General features: G+C 37.9%; 1 protein-coding gene across 1 annotated transcript; it reads right to left on the minus strand.

Annotated features, from left to right (window-relative positions):
• Positions 1-711: 711 nt before the first annotated feature.
• On the minus strand, positions 712-22,461 carry PSMC1 (proteasome 26S subunit, ATPase 1). The gene is made up of 11 exons (XM_053697567.1): positions 22,368-22,461; positions 18,603-18,656; positions 17,828-17,924; positions 17,608-17,732; positions 16,765-16,950; positions 15,444-15,572; positions 12,382-12,478; positions 12,087-12,276; positions 11,434-11,585; positions 1,530-1,684; positions 712-1,130 (listed from the first exon to the last, which is right to left on the minus strand). Exons 1-11 carry the CDS (start codon positions 22,368-22,370, stop codon positions 996-998), a joined length of 1,323 nt encoding a protein of 440 aa, XP_053553542.1. The 5' UTR covers positions 22,371-22,461; the 3' UTR covers positions 712-995.
• Positions 22,462-22,723: the final 262 nt, after the last annotated feature.

The following is a 22,723-nucleotide window of genomic DNA, read 5'->3' on the forward strand; positions in this document are numbered from 1 at the left end:
GATAGTTAGTTCTGTGTATTGTTATCTCTGCTTATTTTGGAGAGGAATGAAAGGGAATAGTGCACACTCTAATTTAAATAAAAGACTTAGTCGGTCATGTTGTCTTTGTCACACAGTGGGAATTAAACCTTAAAAGGGACAGTCTAGTCAAAATTAACTTTCATGATTCAGATAGGGCATGTCACTTTAAACAACTTTCCAATTTACTTTATAATCAAATTTGCTTTGTTCTCTTGGTATTCTTTGTTGAAAGAGGCTCATATGCTAATTTCTAAGCCCTTGAAGGCCGCCTCTTAGCAATTTGACAGTGATGCACAGCTAGACAGTGCTAGTTCATGTGTGCCATGTAGATAACATTGTGCTCACTCCTGTGGAGTTATTTATAAGTCAGCACTGATTGGCTAAAATGCAAGTCTGTCAAAAGAACTGAAATAAGGGTCAGTCTACAGAGGCTTAAATACAAGGTAATCCCAGAGGTAAAAAGTATATTAATATAACTGTGTTGGTTATGCAAAACTGGGGAATGGGTAATAAAAGGGATTATCCATCTTTTTAAACAACAAAAATTCACTGCCCCTTTAGGACTTTAAAGTGATAAAGAATAACTTGCACCTACATATTAAATAGCTTTACACTGACATATAAAACTCACTAATGTATTTCAGTATGGAATAGAAGTTAAAATAACCTAAAAAATGGAATACAACAAACTACTCATTAAAGCACGTTTTATTTTGAAAAACAAGTGTTTAACATATTATAGCAGTTCCCATAGGCCAGGATAGTTCTGTAACACAGTATTTATGAACTCATTTAAGTCCATTCTAGCTGTGGTGGACACTGAGAATTAATTCTTATTAATCTCACATCAATTTAGTGTACAGCAGCTAGAAGTTTACAGCAGCTAGGAGTTCATACTCCTAGGCCCAACAAATACTTACTTCCCCTTCACTTGAAGAAAAAAAAAAATGTACAGAAGAAAAAAAAGTTTGAATTTAAAGATATAGCCCTTCTGGTGTGCCCTCCTGTTTCTTGTACAGAACATTCTCTTTAGATTTCTTAAAGTCTTCATTTGTTACTTTCATTCTGCGCTCCCTGAGAGCCATCAGACCAGCTTCGGTACATATGGCCTGGAAAAAGAAGCAAGTGTTACCCAGGAAAAACATAGGTATGAAAAAGCCAACGTACATTAATTGTTGGCAAAAAAGTCAGAACACTGGTCTTTGCCTGCTCTTGCAGACTAATAAAAAGCTTTAAATAAGCTATTAAAAAGTTTCCAAATCAGCAGTGACTCGCCGCACTAAATAATTACGCACTGAATACATTTCATAAGGGCATTATGAGATAACACAGAATATCCACACAAAAATGCAGTCAAAAGCAAGTCACTAAAGTCTAAAAACTACAGCACCTGTATGTAAAACAGTTCATTTGTATTAAGTGTATTCTCATTGACTAAAAATAAAGCACAAAACAAGATACAAGTGTCTATTCTGAATGAGAAGAAAGAGAATTAGATAAAGTCTTACTTTTATGTCTGCTCCTGAGAGATCATCTTTTGCCATAATTAAATCATCTAGGGTGACATCATCTGACAATGTCATGCGGCTAGTGTGGATTAGGAAAATTCTTCTCTTGGTTTTTTCATCTGGCAAGGGAAACTCAATCTTTCTATCAATGCGGCCTGAAAACCAGATGGAATAAAGAAATAAGATATTAGAGGAATAGATTTAAAAAGGTAAATGTGTCAAAACACATATTGAACCTTTAGAATAGTACATGCCCAAGAGAAAGTCGCATATCTACAGCAAATATATTGGATCAAACAAAAAAAAAACACAAAACCCCCCCCCCAAAAAAAACAACGAAATTTATGCTTACCTGATAAATTTCTTTCTTTCTTGACACGGTGAGTCCACGGAATCATCAGTTACTGTTGGGAATATCACTCCTGGCCAGTAGGAGGAGGCAAAGAGCACCACAGCAAAGCTGTTAAGTATCACTTCTCTTCCCACAACCCCCAGTCATTCGACCGAAGGAAAAGGAGAGAAAGGAAATAACACAAGGCGCAGAGGTTTACATAAAAAAAACTGTCTGAAAAAAACAGGGAGGGCCGTGGACTCACCGTGTCAAGAAATAAATTTATCAGGTAAGCATAAATTTCGTTTTCTTTCTTAAGACACGGTGAGTCCACGGAATCATCAATTACTGTTGCAAATCAATACCCAAGCTAGAGGACACAGATGATTAGGGAGGGCAAGACAGGAAACCTTAACAGAAGGCACCACTGCTTGCAGAACCCTTTCTCCCAAAAGAAGCCTCAGCCGAGGCAAAAGTATCAAATTTATAGAATTTGAAAAAGTGTGCAAAGAAGACCAAGTCGCAGCCGTACAAATATGTACTACAGAGGCCTCATTCTTGACGGCCCAAGAAGACGACACCGCCCTAGTGGAGTGAGATGAAAGTTTCTCAGGCTGCTGTCCAGCAGTCTCATAAGCCATACGAATAACACTTCTCAACTATAGAGAAAGAAGTAGCAGTAGCTTTCTGGCCCTTACGTTTCCCAGAAAAGCAAACAAACAATGCAGAAGACTGACGAAAGGCCTTTGTAGCCTGCAGATAGAATTTAAGAGCCTGCACAACGTTTAAGTTGTGCAACAAACGTTCTTTATGAGAAGAAGGATTAGGACAGAGAGAAGGAACCACAATTTCCTGATTAATATTTCTGTCCGAAACAACTTTAGGAAGAAAACCAAACTTGGTACGTAGAACTGCCTTATCTGCATGAAATATGAGATAAGGAGAATCACCCTGCAATGCTGAGAGTTCAGAAACCCTCCGAGCAGAAGAAATAGCAGTAAGAAACAAAACCTTCCAAGATAATTACTTAATATCTATTGAATGCATAGGCTCAAACGGAGCCTGTTGCAAAACTTTAAGAACAAGGTTAAGGCTCCAAGGAGGAGCAACTGATTTAAATACAGGACTGATTCTGACCAGGGCCTGGCAAAAGGATTGAACATCCGGCACGTCTGCCAGACGCTTGTGCAACAGAATGGATAAAGCCGAAATCTGACCCTTGAGGGTACTGACAGATAACCCCTTCTCAAGGCCTTTCTGGAGAAAAGATAAGATCCTAGAGATCCTGACCTTACTCCAAGAATATCCTTTAGACTCACACCAATAAAGATATTTACGCCATATCCTATGGTAAATCTTTCTAGTGACAGGCTTACGAGCCTGAATCATGGTCTCAATGACGGAATCTGAAAACCCACACTTAGCTAAAATCAAGCGTTCAATCTCCAAGCAGTCACCTTTAGAGAAGTGAGATTTGGATGAAGGAAGGGGCCCTGAAGCAGAAGGTCCTTCCTCAGAGGTAGTCTCCACGGAGGCAGAGACGACATTTCTACTAGATCTACATACCAGATCCTGCGAGGCCACGCAGGAGCTATTGGAATTGATTCGAGCGATGACTCGCAGAAGGAGAGCAAACGGAGGAGAGATATGCCAACCTGAAGTTCCAAGGAACTGCCAGAGCATCTGTCAGAAAGGCTTGAGGATCTCTCGACCTCAAGCCGTATTTTCAGAGCTTGGTGTTCTGACGAGACACCATCAGATCCAATTCTGGTAACCCCCATTTGGTTGTTAACCTAGAGAACACTTCCGGATGGAGCTCCCACTCCCTGCTATGAAAAGTCTGTGTGCTCAGGAAATCCGCTTCCCAATTGTCCACTCCTGGAATGTGGATGGCAGATAGACAGCAATTGTGTGCCTCCACCCACTGGATGATCCGTGACACCACCTTCATGGCTAAGAAACTCTGAGTTCCTTCTTGGTGGTTGATGTAGGCCACTGAGGTTATGTTGTCCGTCTGGAACCTGATGGACCGGGCTAGGGCCAATTGAGGCCAAGCTGTCAAAGCATTGAAGATCGCTCTTAACTCCAGAATGTTTATGGGGAGAGCAGATTCCTCCTGAGACCAAAGTCCCTGCGCCTTCAATGAGTCCCAGACTGCTCCACAACCCAGCAAACTGGCATCCATGGTCACAGTTACACAAGAGGGTCTCTGGAAACACATCCCCTGGGACAGCCACCACGGTAGGGAGTCCCTTGTAAATTGATCCAGAACTATTCTCTGAGATCTGTATAATCCCTGTTCCACTGAGCGAGCATGCATAGCTGCAGAGGTATCAAATGGAACCGAGCAAACGGAACTTTGTCCATGGAAGCCACCATCAACCCAATTACCTCCATGCATTGGGCCACTGATGGTCGTGTCGCCAACTGTAGGGACAGGCAAGCGGAGACAATCTTGGCTCTTCTGACCTCCGTCAGAAATATTTTCATACATAGAGAATCTATAATGGTTCCTAAAAAGGTCAGTAGACTGAACATGAGAACTTTTCTCCAGATTGATCTTCCAACCATAGGAACAAAGAAACACCAACAAGATCTTGTACGAGATTCTGCTAGTTGCAAGGATGGCGCCTGAACCAGAATATCGTCCAGATAAGGCGCCACTGCAATTCCCTGAGACCGAATTACTGCTAATAGAGCTCCCAGGACCTTTGAGAAAATTCTGTGAGCTGTGGCCAGGCCAAATGGAAGCGCTACAAATTGAAAATGTTTGTCTAGATAGGCAAACCTCAGATATTTGTGATGATCCCTGTGAATGGGAACATGCAGGTACTCATCCTTCAGGTCTATGGTTGTCATGAATTGACCTTCTTGAATCAGGGGCAGAATGGAGCGGATAGTCTCCATCTTGAAGGACGGTACTCTGAGGAATTTGTTTAGTAACTTTAGATCTAGAATGGTCCGGAAAATTCCTTCTTTTTTGGGAACCACAAACAGGTTGGAGTAAAACCCAAGACCCTGTTCCTGACTTGGAACAGGCACTATCACTCCCAAAATGGAAAGATCCTGAACACATTTCAAGAATGCCTCTCTTTTTATTTGGTCTACAGATAATCTTGAGAGGTGGAACCTGCCCCTGGGAGGAAAAGTTTTGAACTCTAACTTGAACCCCTGGGAAACTATGTCCACTGCCCACATCTCGTTCACAAGCTTGCGCGAACTGCGAGAGAGAGTCTGCCCCACACGTGATCGGATCAGGGGCAAACCCGGCTTCCAAGAGGGCTTGGATTGTTCCTGTTTGGTAGAGGCAGGGGAAGACTTGCCTCTGAAGTTGTGAAAGGAACGAAAATGATTCTGACGTCCCTTCATCTGGTTTCTCTTGTCTTGAGGCAGAAAAGATCCTTTACCACCCGTAATATCGGAAATAATTTCTGCCAATGCCAGCCCGAACAAAGTCTTTCCCTTGTAAGGGATTGCCAAAAGGTCAGATTTAGAAGAAACATCAGCAGACAAAGATTTAAGCCATAGTGCTCTATGCGCCAAGATTGAAAAGCCAGATATTTTGGCCTGCAACTTAATGACCTGCAAGGAAGCGTCAGTGATAAATGAATTAGCTAACTTTAGAGCCTTTATCCTATCCTGAATCTCCTCCAAAAGGGTTTCAGCTTGAAGACAAAGCGTCAAACCAATAGGCTGCCGCACTGGTTACCATTGTAACCCCTGATGATTATACATCTTTTTTAAAAAGGCCTCCAGCTTTTTATCCATAGGATCCTTGAAAGAGCAACTATCTTCAATAGGGATAGTAGTTCTCTTAGCCAAGGTAGAAATCACCCCTTCCACCTTGGTTACCATCTGCCACGATTCCTTGATGGAGTCTGCGACCGGGAACATTTTTCTAAACACAGGGGAGGGAAGGAGGGAAAAAAAAAAAAAGGGTATTCCTGGCCTCTCCCATTCTGGGTAATAATCTCTGTGGCACGGTCTGGTACTGGGAACACCTCCCTAGGAGAGGGAACATCAAAGTATCTATTTAATTTACTAAATTTTTTAGGGTTGACAACGATAGGTGTATCAGAGTCGTCCAAGGTAGCTAAAAACTCCTTTAGTAAAACACGGAGGTGCTCAAGCATGAATCTGTAGGAAACCACTTCAGCATCAGAAGAAGGAATTACACTATCCGAATCTGAGAGTTCACCCTCAGAGGCTACTGAAGTATCCTTCTCTTCTGACCTATGGGAGAGAGCAAAACCTGGTTATCCTGAGACGGATCAGATACCTTACTATCTGACTCAACAATCTTCATCTTACGCCTCCCTTGCAGTATAGGGATGGCCGCTAGTGCCTCAGATACCGCTGAGGAAACCTGGGCTGCAATTACAGCCTTTAAAAACACTCCATCAGGAGATAGAGAGGAAGCGCAGGGCACTGCGTTAGATGATGGCACAGTTTGGGACACTTGTGGAGAAGGCTGTGGCATAGCCTGAACAGCATCCACTTGAGAGAATGGTGGCTCAGAATCAAACAATCAATCTATCCTTGTATAATAAAGTTCTTTCTACACAAGAACTACAAAAAGGCAAGGGTGGTTCCACTTGGGCATTCAGACAACGTTTGCATTCCTCAACAGATATAGGCACTAAATTCATTTTGCACTGAAAGAAATACACACAAAAAAAAAAAGGGATATATATATATATATATATATATATAAAAAAAACACGGAACTGTCTCTTTAAGAGTCCTGTTTAATTTAGAAAAAACAGTGTCTGCAAATATATGAGGAAAACACACTTTACAATAGAAACCCTTTATTAAGCAATATAAAATTATTTCCAGGTCCCTAATAATTTTATATACCTCTTAGGCACCTCTACACCACAGCGCTACGCTGCGGTGCCTACCTGACCTCCTTTACGCTGCGGATTCTACTCCGGAAAAAAACAGGGGCCAAATGAGGAAGAGGACACAAACTTAGAAAAACTGAGGAAAAAAAAGTGCCAAGAAAAAGCGCACGCTGCATCTGGGAGGAAGGAGCCCGCCCCCAATGACGTCATCACAGTGAATACGAGCCGATCTTAACTAGAAAAAAAACGGAAAAGATTCCGTTATATACGTTACATCTCCTATCAGTTTAACATAAGCAGAAGACCCACAAAACTGCAGGTTTCTGCTGAGCCAACAATAAAGTTTAACACACATACTCTCTCACTAGGACTAAGTCCTACCACACAGTGCCCTGCCAGCCTATCAAAATCATCCTGCTCTCAGGAAGATACTTTTACCATCATGAGGTACAGAAATACATTTTTAAAGTGCCAGGGTTCTATATAAGAAATAAAAAGGCACTTACCTGCACCCTTGTCTGTCCGACAGGGAGACAGCACCAGGAATGAGAGGAAGCCGCTCCTCACAGAGTCCTGCGAAAGAAAGGATGAACAGAGTAAGCCTACTCTGGCATACTGTAGAAGGGCAGCAAATATTGTCAGGAATACGCAGTGAGGCCCACCCCACAAGTTCCTAACTGCTTTAAAGCTACCACAGCCCTACTGAAGAGACTAACGTGGGATACAGCTAAACCTAGCTTGACAGGGAAGTTCAGAGCAAACCTGCTCAGGCTTCCAAAATAATAAAATCTTGATAGGTGCAAGGAGGTGGTGAAATGTTTAGGTGTCTGTCAAAGATTCTTCTAAGGCAAAGAGAATGACTGGGGGTTGTGGGAAGGGAAGTGATACTTAAAGGGACAGTCTACACCAGAATTTTTATTGTTTTAAAAGATAATCCCTTTATTACCCATAACCAACACAGTTATATTAATATACTTTTAACCTCTGTGATTATCTTGTATCTAAGCCTCTACAAACTGTCCCTTTATTTCAGTTCTTTTGACAGACTTGCAGTTTAGCCAATCAGTGCCTGCTCCCAGATAACTTCACGTGCACAGTGTTATCTATATGAAACACGTGAACCAACACCCTCTAGTGGTGAAAAACTGTTCAAATGCATTCTGAAAAGAGGTGGCCTTCAAGGTCTAAGAAATTAGCATATGAACCTCCTAGGTTAAGCTTTCAACTAAGAATACCAAGAGAACAAAGCAAAATTGGTGATAAAAGTAAATTGGAAAATTGTTTAACATTATATGCTCTATCTGAATCATGAAAGTTAATTTTCGCCTAGACTGTCCCTTTAACAGCTTTGCTGTGGTGCTCTTTGCCTCCTCCTGCTGGCCAGGAGTGATATTCCCAACAGTAATTGATGCTTCCGTGGACTCACTGTGTCTTATAGGGAGCATGCAATTTTAAACAACTTACTAATTTACTCCTATTATCAAATTTTCTTCATTCTCTTTGTATCTTTATTTGAAAAGCAAGAATGTAAGTGTAGATGCCGGACCATTTTTGGTGAACAACCTGAGTTGTTCTTGCTGATTGGTGGATAAATTCACCCACCAATAAACAAGTGCTGTCCAAGGTCTGAACCAAAAATTGGTAGGCTCCTTAGCTTAGATCTCTTCTTTTTCAAATAAAGTTAGCAAGAGAACGAAGAAAAATTGATAATAGGATTACATTGGAAAGTTGCTTGAAATTGCATGCTCTATCTGAATCACGAAAGAAATTTTTTGGGTTCAGTGTCCCTTTAACCCCTTAGTGACCAGAGCACTTTTCCATTTTCTGTCCGTTTGGGACCAAGGCTATTTTTACATTTCTGTGGTGTTTGTGTTTAGCTGTAATTTTCCTCTTACTCATTTACTGTACCCACACATATTATATACCGTTTTTCTCGCCATTAAATGGACTTTCTAAAGATACCATTATTTTCATCATATCTTATAATTTACTATAAAAAAAATATAAAATATGAGGAAAAAATGGAAAAAAACACACTTTTTCTAACTTTGACCCCCAAAACCTGTTACACATCTACAACCACCAAAAAACACCCATGCTAAATAGTTTCCAAATTTTGTCCTGAGTTTAGAAATACCCAATGTTTACATGTTCTTTGCTTTTTTTGTAAGTTATAGGGCAATAAATACAAGAAGCACTTTGCTATTTCCAAACCACTTTTTTTCAAACTTAGCACTAGTTACATTGGAACACTGATATCTTCCAGGAATCCCTGAATATCCCTTGACATGTATATATTTTTTTTTAGAAGACATCCCAAAGTATTGATCTAGGCCCATTTTGGTATATTTCATGCCACCATTTCACCGCCAAATGCGATCAAATAAAAAAAATTGTTCACTTTTTCACACATTTTGTTACAAACTTTAGGTTTCTCACTGAATTTATTTACAAACAGCTCGTGCAATTATGACACAAATGGTTGTAAATGCTTCTCTGGAATCCCTTTTTTCATAAATAGCAGACATATATGGATTTGGTGTTGCTTTTTGGTAATTAGAAGGCCGCTAAATGCCACTGCGCACCACACGTGTATTATGCCCAGCAATGAAGGGGTTAATTAGGGAGCATGTAGGGAGCTTGTAGGGTTAATTTTAGCTTTATTGTAGTGTAGTAGACAACCCTAAGTATTGATCTAGGCCCATTTTGGTATATTTCATGCCACCATTTCAACGCCAAATGCGATTAAATAAAAAAAAAAGTAAAATTTTTCACAATTTTAGGTTTCTCACTGAAATCATTTACAAACAGCTTGTGCAATTATGGCACAAATGGTTGTAAATGCTTCTCTGGGATCCCCTTTGTTGAGAAATAGCAGACATACATGGCTTTGGCGTTGCTTTTTGGTAATTAGAAGGCCGCTAAATGCCGCTGCGCATCACATGTGTATTATGGCTAGCAGTGAAGGGGTTAATTAGGTAGCATGTAGGGAGCTTGCAGGGTTAATTTTAGCTTTAGTGTAGAGATCAGCCTCCCACCTGACACATTACACCCCCTGATCCCTCCCAAACAGCTCTCTTCCCTCCCCCACCCCACAATTGTCCCCGCCATGTTAAGTACTGGCAGAAAGTCTGCCAGTACTAAAAAAAAAGCTATCCTTGATAAAAAATAAATAAAAAAAAAAAAGGCATACTTACATATGCTGCTCTGGAGGATCCCCCCTTAGCCACCAACCTCCCTGATACCCCCCAAACAGCTCTTTACCCATCCCCCTCTAACTTATTAATAGCCATCTTTGGTACTGGCAGCTGTCTGCCAGTACCCAGTTTATAGTAAAATATGTTTTTTTTTTTTTTTTTTTTAATGATTTTCTGTAGTGTAGCTTGCCCCCCCCCCCCCCCAAAAGACCAACCCACCACCCCTCCCAGATCTCTTAGATTGACATATATGTAAATAAATTTGGCAATCACTGCCACTTTAATCCCATCACTTTTCTGTAGTGTAGCGGTTCCCACCCGCTTCCTACCCCTACGCGCGCGCGCCCGCGTGCCCGGCGTTCCCGCCCACCTCCACATGATACAGCCCATCGATGGCCGCCCACCCGCCTCCCAGACTGGCTCCCACCCACCAACGAAACCGGCCATCGATGTCCGGTACAGAGAGGGCCACAGAGTGGCTCTCTCTGCATCGGATGGCCAAGGGGGGTTATTGCAGGATGCCTCGATGTTGAGGCATCACTGCAATAACCGGAAAGCAGCTGGAAGCGAGCAGGATCGCTTCCAGCTGCTTTCCAGACCAAGGACGTACGCCACACGTCCTCGGTCATTAACTGTATTTTTTTTGAGGACGTGTGGCGTACGTCCTTGGTCGTTAAGGGGTTAAGAAAGAAAAAAAAATTTAAAGGGATAGGAAAGTCAAAATTAAAGATGCCCTATTCAGAATGAGCATGCCATTTTAAGACACTTTTAAATTCACTTCTATTTTCAAATGTGCTTCGTTCTCTTAGTATCCATTGTTAAAAAATGAATATGCACATATACACTAGTGGGAGCTGCTGCTAATTGGTGCCTGCACCCATTTGTCTCTTGTGATTGGCTAAATAGATATTTTCAGCTTCCTGTCAATAGTGCAATGCTGTCCCTTCAGCAATGGAGAATGAAGAAAATTTGATAATACAATTTTAAACTTTCCAATTGAATTCTATGTTCTATCTGAATCATAAAATAACATTTTGGGGTCTACTATCCCTTTAAGTAAAAAAAAAAAAAAGGCATTGGTATTTGTTAAGAGAAATACCTGGCATTTTAAGAGAAAATAAATATTACAGTAACAGAGTTACCTTTGGTTCCAGTCTTTAAGGGACAGTACAGCCAAAAATACAGTACAGTCTAGTATAAAAATAACCTCTCCTTATTCAGATACAGCATACAATTTGAAACAATGTACTACTATTATTGAATTTAGTTCTCTTGGTATCCACTGTTAAAAAAGCATAGCTCACCTGATGTGATCAGCTAGCTCCCAGTAGTGCATTGCTGAAGAAAATTCCAAAGCTGCCTAAAAATTGTATGTTCTGTCTAAGTCATAAAAAATAATAATCTGGGTTTCATGTACATTTAAGTGAAAAAGTAGAAGAATGAATTTGCATTTCAAACAAAAACTACTTTTTTAAAAGATCTCCTGAGATTGTTAGCTGGTAGTCAAAATATCCAGTTACTAATTATACCTGGCCTAATTAATGCTGGGTCCAGTGTTTCTATTCTGTTTGTTGCCATAATAACTTTGACATCTCCTCGTGAATCAAATCCGTCTAGTTGATTCAGAAGTTCCAACATGGTTCTTTGGATCTCTCGTTCTCCTCCAGAGTTAGAATCATATCTGTGTGAAAGGATAAATGTAAAATGAAACATACTATACTATAAAATGAAGCATATACAATAAACTGATTTTAACAGTCTTCAATTCTTAACCAGAACGTGGGTGTAAATAAATATATATATATATATATATATACACATACATATACACTCTATGTATGTGTGTATATATATATATTTATATACTCTATGTATGTATGTATGTATGTATGTATATATATATATATATATATATATATATATATATATATATATATATATATATATATATATACACACAGTATATATATATATATATACACATACACACACACAGTATATATATATATATATATATATACACACAGTATATATATATATATATATATATATATATATATATATATATATATATATATATATATTTAAAAAAAAAATCAATATCTCGAAGTAAAAATAATACTTTAGGTATATAATTACACCTAAAAATAAAATAACATTTAACATATGAATCAATAAATACCTCTTTGTACCAATAGCATCAATTTCATCAATAAACACAATGGATGGAGCATGTTCCTCAGCCACTCTGAACAGCTCACGGACAAGCTTGGGACCATCACCAAGATACTTTTGGATCAGTTCTGAGCCAACTACTCTCAAAAATGTGGCAGAGGTCTGATTTGCTACTGCTTTGGCCAACAAGGTTTTACCTGTAGAAACACACACAAAAGTCAGCAGAGCAGAAACAGGGAGAGGGAAATAGGAATCTGAAACAAATCTGTTTTGTTATTTCTGGCATCTTAAAGATATCTTACCTGTACCAGGGGGACCATAAAGAATTACACCTTTAGGTGGTTTTATACCCATCTCCTCATAATACTCTGGGTGAGTGAGGGGAAGCTCTACAGACTCCTACATGAAAGACAAGGGAGAAAAACACTTTAAAACCGCAAATGTTCATGGAAGAATAACAAATACACAGACCAAAAGCAAATACCATAAGTTTTTACAAACGTTATCGAAGAGTTTAAAAGTTTCATTTTTACACAGTATACAACAGGAGTACACAACACCAAATGTAAAATGATTCCAAAAATTGTATCACCTCTCAATAATTGCAACAAAAGTGAATACACCTGTGATCACTAAAACACAAGATAGAAAAACTTGTGATCTATAAAACAAAATTGAGTACAATTGTGTTTTCCAATTAGCTTAAAGGGACACTGAACCCAAATGTTTTCTTTCGTGATTCAGATAGAGCATGAATTTTTAAGCAACTTTCTAATTTACTCCCATTATCAAATTTTCTTTATTCTCTTGGTATCTTTATTTGAAATGCAAGAATGTAAGTTTAGATGCTGGCCCATTTTTGGTGAACAACCTAGGTTGTCCTTGCTGATTGGTGGATAAATTCTGAACCAAGAAAAAAAGCTTAGATGCCTTCTTTTTCAAATAGAGATAGCAAGAGAACAAAGAAAAATTGATAAGAGTAAATTAGAAAGTTGCTTAAAATTGCATGCTCTATCTGAATCATGAAAGAAAATAATTGGGTTCAGTGTCCCTTTAATCGTGGGAACATGATTATGAATCAGAGCTGCAGTGGCCATCTTTGTAAAATTATGTCATGGACAGTGTGCTACTTGCACAATCTAGCTTTGAATTACAGACAGGCAAGTGCTTCAGGAGTTAACAATGGAAATGAGAGTTTTAATGACAGCTCAAACAGTGCATAGAGCCAACCTCTGTAGACTTTGTCCAAGAAAAAAAAACAACTGTTTTTCGGCACAAAACTGCAAGATTAAACTTAGCTTAAGTACATAAAAAGAGACCTGATAAATATTGGGACCACATTCTTTGGTCAGATGAGACCAAGATAAATTTGTTCGGCTCAGATGGGGTACAGCATATTTGTTGCGGACCTGGCCAGGACTACCACAGTGAATGAATAGTCACAACAGTTAAACACAGAGGTATGAGTGAAATGATATGGGGCTGCATGAGTGCAAAAGGTGTTGGGGAGATGACATTTATAGATCACACCATGAATGCCTGGGGATATACCAAAATACTGGCTGACAAGATGACTCCCAGTCTCCAGAAGCTTGGCAGAAGAGAAATATTCCACCATATGAGCCAAAGCACACTACCAAAATCACAAACGAGTTTCTAAAGAAGAAAAAAAGTGAAAACTATGAACTAGTCAAGTGTGTCGCCCGGCTTCAATCGAATAGAACACCTTTGGTGTGTTTTAGAGAAAAAGGCAGAGCAGTACAACTAATTCAGCAATGAGCAGATGAAAAAAAAAAATTGTTTTTGATGAATGGCAGTATCTATCTCAAGAAATTTGTGTAACACTGGTTTCCCTCCATGCTGAGGAGGATTTAGTCTCAGTAATATATGGTAAATCTAGACTGTTCGTTTAATTATTACAAAAGAGCAAATACTCTACTGTTCAACTTATTAGTAATGCAATTACTGTAAGGTGATACAATGTTTATAGGGACAGTCAACAACAGAATTTTTGTTTTTTAAAAAGATAGATAATCCCTTTATTACCCATTTTCCAGTTTTGCATAACAACACAGTTATAATAATATACTTTTTACCTCTGTAATTACCATCTATCTATCTATGCCTCTGCAAACTGCCCCCTTATTTCAGTTCTTTTGGCAGACTTGCAGTTTAGTTCCGACTCCTAGGTAACTTTTCGTGCATGAGCTCAATGTTATCTATATGACACACATGAACTTACGCCCTCTGGTGGTGAAAAACTGTCAAAATGCATTCAGATTAGAGGCAGCCTTCAAGGTCTAAGAAATTAGCATATGAGCCTACCTAGGTTTAGCTTTCAACTAAGAATACCAAAAGAACAAAGCAAAATTAGTGATAAAAAGTAAATGTGAAAGTTGTTTAAAATTACATGCACTATTTGAATCCTGAAACTTTATTTTGGACTTGACTGTCCCTTTAATCAATTGACGTACTTCTGTTGTATATTTTATATACTGTTAAAGACCATAACAATAAAAACAGGTATTGGCTTAACTGCAAATAATTGGGGCAAAAGAGCTGTAACAAACACACTGGGATAGTTAGTCTTCCAGATACCTTAATTAAAACACACAAATAATTTTAATATGTTATAAGAAATAAATCTTCATTACATATTTTACATCCCACTTCTAGTTTTTATTATTAGCTCCTGCTCTTTTCTGTTAAATAAAAAAGTTTAAAATAGGGACGCATAAACTGTAGCTAGTCAAATGTGGCCTCAACTATAAAACACTCCACTGTTATTGCCACTGTGGGTTAATGGGACAGGAAACCCAAAACTATTTTGTTGAATAGCAGGAAAGTAAGCTTAGGATCATGCACGTGTCTGGAGCACTATATGACAGCAGCTTTGCAAGAATGTTATCCATTTACAAAACAACTAGATGGCAGCACGATACCTGCCATTTAGTGTTCCAGATGCCTACCTAGGTATCTTTTCAATAAAGAAATGGAAGAATGAAGCACATTTGATAGTAGAAACTTTTAAAACATTGTATGTTGTGTCTGAATCACAAATTTCTTTTTTTTTCTCTGAGTTTCACATCCCTGTTGCACCAAGTGGCACTATTTTAAAGTAAGACAAAAAAAACCTAGGCTACCTTTATTTAACCCTTTGGATGCCAAAGGGAGCTGCATTCTTTTTCTCCAGTTTACAAAGGGCTATGCGAAAGCATCAGTGCTACCCCCATTAAAGAATATGGATGAGAATACTAGCGGTGACTGTGAATCCAATATTATGAAATGCATGAACTACACTGCAAACATTTTTATAGATGGACTATACACCAGGGAACTATAATATCACAGTACAATCCAGCACCTTGATTTCCTGTATCTGGTTGTCCAGCCCACCAATGTCTGCATAGGTTTCCTGTGGCGCTTTCTCAACTTTCATCACAGTGACTAAGGGATCAGTGTCATCCATGAGAACTCCAATTACTGCATGAACCTTAAGAGAGAAATCACACAGTAAGAATAGGAAGTATTTCTTAGCACAGACTTAAAACAATAAAGGTTTAAACCTTCATTTTCAATGGTACCCACAGCTATCAGTTTTATATCATAAATGCATGTACAAATGAGTAGAATAGTAGCCATTATTATACAAGACAAGCCATGAGTTGGAGCTAAGATCCAGTAATACCAGTATGTACTAACGTATGAAAAGAAGGCAGAGACAATATCCAGACTTAATACAAATGGAAAAAAAAGCTGGAAATTAGTTCTACAGTGCATGTAACGTGTTAATAAAGCTTCTGAGGCAGGATATTTAAAGGACCAGTAAATACAGATTTGCGTAATCAACAATGCATGATAAGACAATGTGATAGCACTTAGTCTGACAAAATTTCAGTTATGTTTATTTCCGCTCCTGTATCATGTGACACAGCCATAAGCCAATCACAAATGCATATACGTATGTTCTATGAATTCTTGCACATGCTCAGTAGGAGCTGGTGCCTCAAAAGTGTAAATATAAAAAAAAAAGACTGCACATTTTATTAGTGGAAGAAAATTGGAAAGTTGTTTAAAATTGCCTGCTCTATTTGAATCATAAAAAGTTTAAATTTTACCTTCAGTGTCGCTTTAAGTATATTGTAAAGAATAATAGAAAGCATCATCTCTCAGGAAAAGCCATTTACTCTCCTGATACAAATTGGTTGTGATTAATGATACTGCATTTAGTATATCAGTGCTATGGACCTTTTAAAATAAAGTACAATTAGAACTATATTGGAAAACCAACAAGAACAAAAAACAAAAGATGTGCATAATAAACATATGATCGCCAAAGTGATATGTGATATAGAGATATATATATATATATATATATATATATATATATATATATATATATATATATATATATATATATACACACACACACACTGAAGGAAGATTTTGATATTTTAAAAAGCACAATATGTTTTTTTCTTATTTGCTTTGCACAATAAATTAGAATGCAAAAATATCCATTTAAAAAAAAAATGATTTTATATATATATATATAAAAACACCATAACATTTTTGTTAAAGAAAATACAATATAGTAGACAAAAAAAATACACCCTCTTTGTTAGGCATCAGTGAAAATGAAAGTGTTGACCACATCAATTCCTCCAAAAATACTAGGAACTCACTTTGTGGTTGAGTAAGACAGAGCACCCTGGTTCCAGCAAATCCTTATCCACAAAAGAGAGTATACTGACATAGTGCTCGGATCCCACCGACGTGGAAACAATGGCATGGTTATCATCAATGATCTCCTCCAGGGTGCCCACAGACATAGGGGTTCCTCTAAGATCATCAACCTTTGACCGCTCTTCCTGCAAAGACCATAGAAACAGTATGTAATGTTTAAAATATATCCAACGGTTAAAGGGACATAATACTCATATGCTAAATCACTTGAAACTGATGCAGTATAACTGTAAAAAGCTGACAGGAAAATATCACCTGAGCATCTCTATGTAAAAAAGGAAGATATTTTACCTCACAATCTCCTCAGCTCAGCAGAGTAAGTTCTGTGTAAAAAGTTATACTCAGCTGCTCCCAGCTGCAGGTAAAAAAAATTAAAAAAATGAAGAAATGAACAGCAGCCAATCAGCATCAGCAGTGCTGAGGTCATGAACTCTTACTGTGATCTCATGAGATTTGACATAACTCTCATGAGATTTCATAGTAAGCTTCTTTACCTGATTGGTGAAATAATATGAGAGTGCACGATGCTAGTCCCTTCGGATGTCCCAGGACAAACACACTAAAATGCTGCTTAGAAATCCTTTACAATGGGAGGTGGCTACTGAGGAACTTTTGAGGTAAAATATCTTCCTTTTTTACATAGAGATGTTCAGGTGATATTTTCTAGACAGCTTTTTACAGCTATGCTGCATCACTTTCAAGTGTTTAAACATTTGGGTATTATGGCCCTTTAAGCAATGTGTATGAGACTAAAAAGCACCACAAGACTGAATCAGTGATACCTCCTGCTTTTCCTCCAATGGTTTCATTTGTTCTTGGTTTCTGATAAACTCTTCCTCCATAAGGAGATAGTCCTTAATCCTCTCCAGCTTTAATAATTTCAACCTACACTGTGTATGTGGTGTCACTAAGAAAGAAAAATGAGACAATAAATGGTCTCTACAATATAACACTATGTTCTCACATTAAAAACAAATGTAATTCCTGTATGCTAAGACCTACCCAGAGGCAGTTTACTGGCAGCATCAGGTCCCTTCGTCTTCTTTTTCTTCTTGCCAACTCTGGTTGGCACTGGGGGCTCATATTTCTTCTTCTTATCCTAATACAACACAGATTATAAATAGATTATAATACATAATATTCCACATACAGGTTTTAGTAATAAAGAATGTAACCTGTTGAAGTAAACTTTAGAAGAAAAAGTTCTTATATCTATTGTCCTGTCTTAAAGGGACATTAAACTAATACATTTATAAGTATACTACTGAGGTTATTCCTCGCCTCCTAGGTTCTATAATGGCAGTACCTATAATTAGAGAGGTGCATGAAATGTATTTAGTATGCCAATAAATTACAGCAAATTGCTGAAAACCCCCATTTAAAGGGACATTAACACGAGACAATTGGTGGACAGTGAATTCGTTCACAAGAAAAACATCAATGTATTCATAAAAAGGTCATTTGTTGATAAAAAGATATGTCCTTTTAAAAACAAAATGAACTGGGTCATACATGTGACTGATATTAAGCAGGAAGTTGGTTGTTTTTGAATTTCCTAAAGCTAATGAACATAGGCATATAAGAAGATCTACATTGGGCTATGATTAATATTAAAACAAACGCTCTGTGAAGATCTATTTCAGTGCTGGCTTTGTTTGATAATTTGAAGTAGAGAGGGGAAAAAGCTCATTAATAGGAAACATATACCAGTTATATCTGTCTTCTGGTGAATGATTATTCATGTGAGCAATGTAAGGCGATGCACTGAACTACTTACCTTATCATCTTTCTTGCCTCCTCCTGGTCCATGTCCTCCACTCTGACTTTGACCCTGAAATTTAAGGGATTAAAAAAAAAAAAAAGTCAAATGGACAAATTCACAATTTAGAAGGTTGATGGCAGCATTTTTATATACACTTGTTTAAAGATCATCTGCTTGGGAACTGCAGTGCTTGCGGCTCCATAACATGGATTTATCTGTTAGTTTAACCCAAAAATATATAAAATAGAGCTAAATATATTGAATAAGGCAGACATTTTAGCCACAGATGGCAGCTATATTATATATATATATGTTGTGTGGTACTTTTCCTATCGTACTGCACGACGTATATATACGTCTGAACTTCAGGAAGCTCCAGGAGTCTCGGCTGTTAAAAGGACATGAAACCAAAAATGTTTCTTTCATGATTAAGGTAGACCATACAATTTTAAATAAACTTTCAAATTATCTTATTTGCTTCATTCTCTTGGTATCCTTTGTTGAAGGAGGAGCAATACACTACCGGGAGTAAGCTTAAAGAGATATTAAACCCAAATATTTTCTTTAATGCTTCAGCTAGAGCACGCAATTTTAAGCAACTTTCTAATTTACTCACATTATAAATGTTTCTTCATTCTCTTGCTATCTTTATTTATAAAATAAGGAATGTAAAGCTTAGGAGCCGGCCCATTTTTGGTTCAGAACCTGGGTTATGCTTGCTTATTGGTGGGTAAATGTAACCACCAATAAGCAAGCACTATCCAGGGTACTAAGCTTTACATTCCTGTTTTTTAAATAAAGATAGCAAGAGAACAAATACAAATTGATAATAGGAGTAAAATTAGAAAGTTGCTTAAAATTGCATGTTTTATCTGAATTATTAAATAAAAAATTTGGGCTTAGTGTCCCTTTTAAAAAGACAATGGAAAGATGCATATACGAGCAGCCATCAATCAGCAGCTTCTGAGTCTACCTAGGTATAATTTTCAACAAGGGATACAAAGAGAACAAAAATTAAATAGAAATAAATTGGAAAGTTGTGCAAAATTGCTTGCTCTGTCTGAATCATAAAAAGAAAAAATGGGTTTCATGTCCATTTAAGTTACAGCTGAGAACTGGAGTTCCTGAGCTCCAGACATCTGCCCGCATATGGAACCAGAACAAGATCAGTGCTCTGGTTCCAAATGAAGGCAAATGCCAGATTGTTACAGACGTTGACACTGTGTGTGTCACTGTCTGTAACGATCATCTGTTGGTGCCGGTGGGAGGTCATTTGGAAGGCGGGAGGCAGCCCAGCAACGGAGGGCGGTGGGCATGGGGGGGAGCCTACACTGCAGCAAAAATAAAGGGAGAGGGAGGGATGGGGCAGCTAAACTACAGGAAAAGCTTGGTGGGGTTGTGGATCCCTAACTGAAAATAGCAGGAGGTGAGGGGACCACTACACTACTGAAGAAAAAAAAAGAAAACAATTATACATTTAAAGGGTTTTATAAGTAGTGACAGACAGCTGCCAGTACCTAAGATGGTGGACAATAGTTAGTGGGGGGGGGGGAGATCAGGGAGGTTGGAAGGTAAGGGGGGTTCCTACACTGCAGAAAACAGGGAGAGAAAAAAAAAGCCTTACATTTTCATATTGGCAGACTGTCTGCCAGTACAAGATGTGTAGCTTACAAATTTGTTACATTTCCCTCGTATTAAATGTGTGCATTTCTGCTCAGTAAACAAAAAACAAAAAAGAAGAAGAAAGAAATGTGAGGCATTATTTTCCGTGAATGTTCCCCATCAAAACAGCCAATACCTAAAAGTGCTCAGCAGACAGGAAGAAACTCCCGAGTAAGATTTATTGAATTATAGCAAGGTTTAACAGCAGCAATGTAACATTTAACTTCAAAGCTTTGCGATCTGCTCAGCATATCCTGAGCTTTAGCTTTAAAAAACAATATATAATAGTCTTTATTTTCAAAAAATAATAAACCAAGTGTTAAATTGCAATCTATTATTTCACTGTATTGTGGTTCCATCTGTTTTGAGACATTATTATTATTAAAGAGCCAAAATAGTTTTAAAATTACATACTCTTAACAAATTAGAACATGTAATTTTCCGACTATTGACCCTACACTTCTGTGTGTTTAACCCCTGCAAAGAGGTTAAACATACAGTAGAAGTGCTGCTTGAGATGCGGGGCACTGCTGGTCCCAAGCGGAAACTGACACTCAGATGTGTAACTAGTGGTGCTGATTTTGCAGAGGTTAAACACAGGAGGGTTGATAGTCTTAAAATGACACGCGCTAACAAATTAGAACATAGACTTTTTCAACTATTATGGCCCTTTAAAAGGGATAGGAAAGTCAAAATTAAACTTGCATGAATCAAGCATGCCATTTTAAGTCATTTTTAAATTCAATTATATTTTCAAAATGTACTTTGCTCTCTTGATATCCATTGTTGAAAAAGAATATGTACATAATCCTTCACTAGTGGGAGCTAGCTGATTGGTGCTTGACTGAATAAATGTGCTCAGCAAGCTCTCAGTAGTGCATTGCTGCTCTTTCAGCAAATGATATGTTATAGAAGTAAATTGGAAAGTTGTTTAAAATTGTATGTTCTATTTGCATCCTGATAGGAAAAAGGGGCTTCATGTCCATTACAACAATACTGTTAAATAAAGAGAAGTCTTATTTGAGCAACCATTGTTATATTTAAAAGGACAGTCTACTCCAGAATTTTTATTGTTAAGCCTCTGCAGAACGTTCCCTTATTTCAGTTCTTTTGACAGACTTGCATTTTAGCCAATTAGTACCCTCTCATAAGTAACTCCAAGGGCGTGAGCACAATGTTATCTATAAGGCACAAGTGAACCAACGCCCTCCAGCTGTAAAAAACGATTAAATGCATTCAGATAAGAGCCGACCCTCAAGGGCTTTGAAATTAGCATACTGTATGAGCCTACCTAGGTTTAGTTTTCAACAAAGAATACCAAGAGAACAAAGCAAATTTGATGATAAAAAATTAAAATAAATTGGAAAGCTGTTTCAAATTACATGCCCTATCTGAATCATGAAAGTTTATTTTTGACTAGACTGTCCTTTTAAAGTTTACAAATTTACATATACGTACTCCTTTGATAATTTAATGTTACACAAATATTTTGCATACTATAAGATTCTAATATTGATTCTTTAAATCTTGACAGTGTATTTTTTTAAGTATAGATTGTTACAGAGCTAAAGAAAAACATATTGAGAGCCACCTCTCTACACACAACTATTCCAGCAGTAACAATATTTTTTTTTATTAGATGTATTAAAATAAAATGTTGTTTTAGTCACTGTACACTATTACCATATTTTCAACAATATTTTAATATAACAAAGGACAGGAGACTAAGCACCTCGCTGTCAGCAATATATCAGCATGTATATCTCCAGTTATCACTAGGGTAAAAGTCCTTTAATCTAAGGATCTTTCAAATTGCGATATATATATATCATATTCTTAGGTTGAACAGTAACCATTAAGTCCTTGCAGGTGTTTCGCAATGATATTCCAAACTGTCAGAAAGCTCGACAACCTCAAAGCAGCTAAAGATTATAAAACACGGCCTGCTATGAGCTCTTCAATCACTGCACTGCCTGATATACTCAGGTTCTATATACATATACTTTTTCTAAACGATTAAAACATCACTTCTCCACATTTGAAATTTGCGGTGACACAAAACAATTATTATCCCATTTTCCCTGCTTTATTTTCGGAACGTAAAAGATGCTCACTCACCATGTCCGCTTCTTAGAACACCGGTTGCGGCTTCCGGAAACACGTCACAAAACGGAAAGCGAGAAGGGCCAGATATGTACAAAACGCCTCTTACTATTTTACATCATGCTGGGGAAAAAGCGAAATGAAAAATGGCACGGTCTGTTACCATGGTAATGAAGAGCCAGGAGGCGGGTCATACACACGGTTTGACAGGGGTCGCACTATCTATTCTTTCTTATATGCTGTGTCATTGTAGGGCTCAGGGCTGTTGTAGCCTTGAGATAAACTACAAGACCTTGCTGGAATTGTAGTTTTATAGTTACAGTTATTAAATTTGGGAAATGCAATAGATGTTATAGATCACAATTACACTT

This window comes from Bombina bombina, chromosome 1 (genome assembly GCF_027579735.1).
Source record: "Bombina bombina isolate aBomBom1 chromosome 1, aBomBom1.pri, whole genome shotgun sequence".
Taxonomy (NCBI): domain Eukaryota; kingdom Metazoa; phylum Chordata; class Amphibia; order Anura; family Bombinatoridae; genus Bombina; species Bombina bombina.